Raw genomic sequence first — 6000 nt, 5'->3', positions numbered from 1 at the left:
CCTCCCAGAATCAAGTGATTCTCGTGCCTCAGTCTCCTGAGTAGCTCGGATTACAGACATGCATCCCCACACCCGGCTCATTTTTGTATTTTTAGTAAAGATGGGGTTTCACCATGTTGGCTAGGCTGGTCTCAAACTCCTGACCTCATGTGATCCGCCCACTTAATTTTGTGTTTTTAGTAGAGATGGGGTTTTGCCATGTTGCCCAGGCTGGTCTCGAACTCCTGACCTCAAGTGATACACCCGCCTCGGCCTCCCAAAGTGCTGGGATTACAGGTATGAGCCACTGTGCCCGGCCAGGAACACTTACATGTCTTATTCACCTGGTCTGTAAGCGCCTTGAAAGTAGGAACCAAGTTTAATTTCCCTTGTAGTCCACTTCCTCAATTAAACTGCAGTTGATGGTTTACAAACGCAGTTGCTTATAAAGGCCAAAGGCAATGTAAACAAGTGAAGCTTGCCAAGTAGAAACTTCCCTGGAAGCCATGTCCTGTGTAAAGAGGGCAGCTGCTACTTGGCTTTAAGCCAGTCGCAGGTCCACTGTACTCTAATCTTCCCAGTTTTCAAGAGAAACTAGAAATAATTCCAACTAGTTTAGTATTTTAAGTACACAAATTGGGTCAGAGAAAATACATCTACAGGAAGCAAAACTAAATCCATTTCATGTTTCAAGATCTTTGCAGGGGATGGATGGATGGATGGGTGGGTGGGTGGATGGATGGGTGGGTGGATGGATGGATGGGTGGGTGGGTGGGTGGATGGATGGGTGGTGGGTGGATGGATGGATGGGTGGGTGGGTGGGTGGATGGATGGGTGGTGGGTGGATGGGTGGGTGGGTGGATGGATGGATGGGTGGGTGGGTGGGTGGATGGATGGGTGGTGGGTGGATGGGTGGGTGGGTGGATGGAGGGATGGGTGGGTGGGTGGGTGGATGGGTGGATGGATGGATGGATGTGTGAGTGAATGAGTGAATCTGGATCATTGTGGCAGCTCTCTGGTTGAAACTGGGGGAGTAGAGATACACTATCTACTATATGCCTGGCCGTGTGAAAGGGGCTTTACATACTTATCTCATTTGACCTTCATAACAACACCACAGAGTGGTTATCATTCTTATTTATTTCCATACTCATTTCACGGATAAAGAAACAGAGGCTTAGGAAGACTCAAGGTCACACTGCTAGTTTTCTTTATTTAGAGCCTGCCTAATTCCAAAAAAAAGGATTTCAGATGGGCTCATGTGATTTAAGCTGGGTCCTGAACTTTGGATTTCAGATAGCTCTGTTATACAAAATCACCACTACAAAGGGAATCAGGTTTTCAGAAGGTAGGTGGGGGAGAATGCCAACAGGTCAGGGAGTAGGTTTGATTTGTGAAAGGAAAATAAAAACTTGGGACCCCAATTCACTCTGTCGAAAGGAAAAAAGATAAGCTGAAAGCTGAGACATGCCAGAAGCTGCCTTTCCTTTTGTTCCTAAACAGATAGCTACAGGTAAAAGGTAAACTATCTCAACAGATAGCTATTCTATGTTCACCATATCTTATGTAAAGTGCTGGATTTACTGAGCATGAGACAAATATATAATGGACTATTCCCCTACCTGCCCCTTTTCTCTTATAACATGTGGATTCAGTAATGTGACCATGCCCTCCCTCTTTCCCTGCTTTTCCCCTTTAAATACTGAAGCTCTCAAAATCATCTTTGGAGAAAGGCACAGACCACAGACTGCTCCTCTGATTCTGTATTTTTTCTCCCAGGCATTGTTCTTAACCTTAGCAAAATAAACTTCTAAACTGATTGAGACCTGTCTCAGATACTTTTTGGGTTACAAATTGGCAACCCATGAATGGCCTGAGTGGAGGTGGCCCTGACCTCTGACAAATCTATCGGTGCTTGGTACTGGTTTGAGCTGTCTTTATTGCTCAAACCAACAGGACAGTTTTCTGGGTCCAGGAGCTCCCCTTTAAGAGAATGAGACCTGTCTCAGATACTTTTTGGTTTAGCGATTTCTTGAGCATCTTATTAAGCAAGTCATTGCTTCGTGCTCCTCAAGGATCCCAGCCAACACTAAGGAGCTAAGACACAAGGGGGTCTCTTGCCATCTTGGTGTGTCCTTTATATTTCCTCCTGTCTCCCTACTTACTCTCCTCTTGGAAGTCAAGATTTCTACCTATCAGCCTTGGGGCTCATTCCATCTTAATTCCTTTGTAAAGCCCAGTAGGAGGACAGAGACACAGATACATGAGCTGTTGGATGGAAAATGTTTTATTGGAGTTCCTGAGCCAGGAAAGAGTTATGGTAGGTTGAGAATCAGCGCTCACACTAGCCCCCTCTTCCAGTGGAGGTCATGGTCACTGGGCATCAGGAGTTGCGCTCCTCAGTCCTTTCAGCTAGAGGGAGAGGGGTCAGGGTTAGATGGGGAACCCCTGGGTGCCCAGTATAAGATGGCACGGATGGAAAGGAATTTCTGCCTCGGTGTGAGTTCCTGTTCTCCTCTACATGTAGTAGCTAAGACCTCCCTTCAGTTTGGTGAGAAGGCTGATCCTCCTTTCCCTGTCCCCACTTTCTCTCCCACATCCTCTGCTTCTTCCCTTACCCCCAAGCTCCATATCCTCCTAATGCCCACACCTCTTACCTTAGGAAAGGCATCCCAGTTGAGGAAAGGAAGTTTCCTTTTGATAGACTAAAAGAAAGAAAGAGAAAGAGAGTGATGTGTTGCAGGTCAGCCAGACATGGATCGGTAAGCATTCCCTTAATGCACTCCCACAGTAACCATAGTAACAATAATGTCATTGTTTTGTCATTACTTTATCAAGAGCTAATATTTCCTGAGGCCTTAGTCTGTGTCTGCCTTGCACGGGCTGCTCTACAAGCATGATTTCAGTCGGTTTTTACAGCAACCTTTTGTGGTGCGAATTGTCATCATCCCCACATCACAGAGGAAGCGGAGGCCAAGGGAGCTGAAGACGTTGGCATGAGGACATGTGAGAAGTCAGTGCAGAGTCAGGAGACGCGGGCCTCAGCTCTGTCGCTGACTTTGCCTTCTAAGGGCAGGTGGGCCTCAGTTTTTCCATAGAAGATGAGGGGATTGAAATAAAATCTTGACCGATTAGGCTCTTCCCCTTCTGCAATTGTCCTTGGAGTCCTGCTCCTCCACCGCCATCTTAGGAAAACACGGGTAGCCAGGACTGGCGCCGGGGGAAGCTTTCTTCCATTGACAGTCCATTGGGCAGCATCCAGGTAGGGCAGTCACTCCCTCCCAGAGATCAGGAACCAACCTATACATTTAAAGCCAAAATGTGCGGCCACTACCCTGGGATGACTGCAGACAACCGAGGAGGGCAAGGGGCGCCCGAGCACTCACCTCAAAGAGGGCGTGCCAGTTCAGGAACTCATCAGCCTTAAAAGCCTGAAGAGGAAGTGAGACAGCAGAAGCAGGTCAGCTCCAGGGGAGGCCAGAGCTTAGCCCCCAGCCCTCTGGAGAAGGTGAAGGAACCGTGGCAGCTTTGCAAGCTCTCTACCAAGGCGTTTATCCCCTCTGTCATGAGGGTATTCGTAGGGGTAGCACCAGAGAAGCGTACTCACAGATCGCAATTTGTCGATGTTCAGAAACGGGGTGTTAAAGGCCTAGGCAGAAAGGCAGGGTGTTAGGAAAGTTGCTAAGAAGCAAAAAGAGAGAGAGGACAGACTCATGCCTGGAGGGCCGGGGAAAACAGACGGCTTACCTCGGGTCGCGACGCATAATTCTCAATGGTGCTTTCTTCCTGGAAAAAGAGAGGGAGAAAAGGAGGCAGGTGGTCACGTGATGCCAGGGCCCTCGCCCACATCCCTCTCTGCCAGCTCTGCCTTCATCCACAGCCCAGTCTCCGAAAGAATGCAACCCATTCGCCACCATGGTCTCCGTTCCAGTCGCGTACATGGTTGGCAGATGTGCAGGGTGAGGAGGGGGAATTGGAGAATGGTACATGTAAGCAGTGTCACCATGGGCAGCAGGCAGAAAGCCTGGAGCCGAGCATTCCTCTCCGGAAAAGCTAGCTAGTGCTGTCCTGCAGTTGACTTAAGTCTAAGAGGTGGGGTGTTCTGGAGACACCCACACTCAGTCCATATAGCTGGGTGGGAAAGATTTGCGTGCAGGTGGGAGCCCAGCTGCTGAGGTTACCTGCCTGCCTCTCACTGATCGAGGTTGCTTTGCTTTGTGGCTTTATTGCCACCACTGTTGGAAGCTCCATTATCCCCCTCCATGGGGACCCCACCCCAGGCCTCAGTGTGTCCCATCGTGTCCTCCCCATGACAGAGCCCAACAGGGAGCCCGCAGGCTGGATCCAGATGCTCAGATCTCATAAAAATTTGCCTCGTTTGTTTTTTGGTTTGAATTAGACATTTTGAATTAGTAAGAATTCATAAATCATCCAGATTTCTAGTTTCCCCTGATTTAAAACTCTAGGCACATCTTCCCACTCCATGGCGTCAGGTGGGGTAAAAGCTGCCCTTTCAGACTGGGAAAGTTGGCCCCACTTCACCTGAGGCCCCGACAGCCGCCCAGCTCAGTGACACCACTGGCTTGGACCTCAGCAGCTGAGCCTGTGTCCCTGTCTTAGACTTTTAAATCCGGAGTAGGCATCAGGATTCCTCTCTGGCTGAGGACTGGATGGTAAATATTCTCACTGTGGCCTGTGCTCCAGAGACAGTAGGGAGCCACCCGTCACCTGGGCATTGCTCCCAGGGGCACAAATGAAGCAAAGAGCAGCTAAGCAGGACTGTCTCCAGAACACCCCAGCCCCACTTCTCTTTAAGTTAAGTCAGCTGCAGGCAGAACTAGCTAGTTTTTTGCTTTGCTCCACCCTCTCCACCTGCTGCCCATGTGGACACAGGCCTGGGTTTGGAGCTACTCTGCCTCACATTGCCGCTCTCCAGTTCCCCCTCTTCCCCTGCACATCCCCAGGCATGTGTGCAGCTGGAACGGAATGGGTGAACATTCCGAGGGCCCATGGTGGAGATCGTCTGAACCCAGACCACCCACTCAGTCCTGTCTCCTCCCCAGGTTCAGTACACGAGCCTCCCCAACACACTTCACCATCCCTTCCAGAAAGAGGAGCATCTCTGCCCCAAATGTCTCCCCAGGGATGCTCTGTTCCCTCCTCCCTTCCTCAGAGCCCCAGTTTCTTCCGCCTCCATCAGAATCCAAAACTAAGAGCCACTTATCCAGGAATGGACAGGAGGTAGAGAGATGGAGGGGTAGGTGGGTAACACGTAGAAGAATAAAAATGCAGGTGACGTGCTCACCTCAGGACCACCTAGGGTAGCTCCCTGGGCAGAGTGGAGCACCAGGAGGGAGAGGAGCACCACGGCAGGAAGGACCGGGATCTTCATGGCATCAAGTTTGGGGTGCTCTGAGGCGGGGCCTCAGTGCTTGCTCTTTATATTGCCAAGGAGGCAGATGAGCACAAAAATGGGGCCCCCACCCCACTGACTCACCCCCAGATCCTGTCACCCACCCCTGGGGCTCTGGGAGGGGGAGGCACGGACTGTTCCTCATTTGCCTCGGATTTCTCAATTCGCATTCTGCCCCAGGCACGTGGAAGGTAACACTGCAATGGGTCTCTTCATGCAGATGGGGCCGGGACAGAGACAAGTTGGACCTGTCCCTCCGAGGGATTGGCAGTGATACCCAAGTAACCTCTCCTTTTGTCTTTGTCTCTTTTCGTTATATCCCTCATTCCTCTCTTAGAATTCAGGCTTTTTTTTTCTCTTTTTTTTTTTTTTTTTTTTGACAGGCTCTCACTCGTTGCCCAGACTGGAGTGCAGTGGTGTGATCACGGCTCACTGCAGCCTTGACCTCCCAGGCTCAAGCAATCCTCCCACCTCAGTCTCCCTAGTAGCTGGGACTACAGGCACGCATCACCTCACCTAGCTAATCTTTTTATTTTCTTGTAGAGATGTTGGAGCTTTTTTTTTTTATTTTCTTGTAGAGATGAAGGTGTCTCGCCATGTTGCCCAAG

General features: G+C 50.0%; 1 protein-coding gene across 2 annotated transcripts; it reads right to left on the bottom strand.

Moving 5' to 3' along the window:
- Positions 1–2248: 2248 nt before the first annotated feature.
- Positions 2249–5460, bottom strand: KRTDAP (keratinocyte differentiation associated protein). 2 transcript variants are annotated; one of them, XM_003280026.1, is made up of 6 exons: positions 5285–5460; positions 3727–3765; positions 3587–3628; positions 3366–3410; positions 2637–2684; positions 2249–2391 (listed from the first exon to the last, which is right to left on the bottom strand). In XM_003280026.1, the coding sequence occupies exons 1-6, from the start codon at positions 5369–5371 to the stop codon at positions 2353–2355; spliced, it is 300 nt and encodes a 99-aa protein (XP_003280074.1). In that variant the 5' UTR covers positions 5372–5460; the 3' UTR covers positions 2249–2352. The 2 variants fall into 2 exon arrangements, with proteins under 2 accessions (XP_003280074.1, XP_004089251.1); XM_004089203.2 differs by lacking the exon at positions 3587–3628 and having other exon boundaries at positions 5285–5387.
- Between the last annotated feature and the right edge of the window lie 540 nt (positions 5461–6000).

The sequence above is a fragment of the Nomascus leucogenys genome, chromosome 10, assembly GCF_006542625.1.
Source record: "Nomascus leucogenys isolate Asia chromosome 10, Asia_NLE_v1, whole genome shotgun sequence".
Lineage (NCBI taxonomy): Eukaryota > Metazoa > Chordata > Mammalia > Primates > Hylobatidae > Nomascus > Nomascus leucogenys.
Note: the sequence above shows the minus strand (reverse complement) of the source record. Positions and strands in the feature narration are given on the sequence as shown.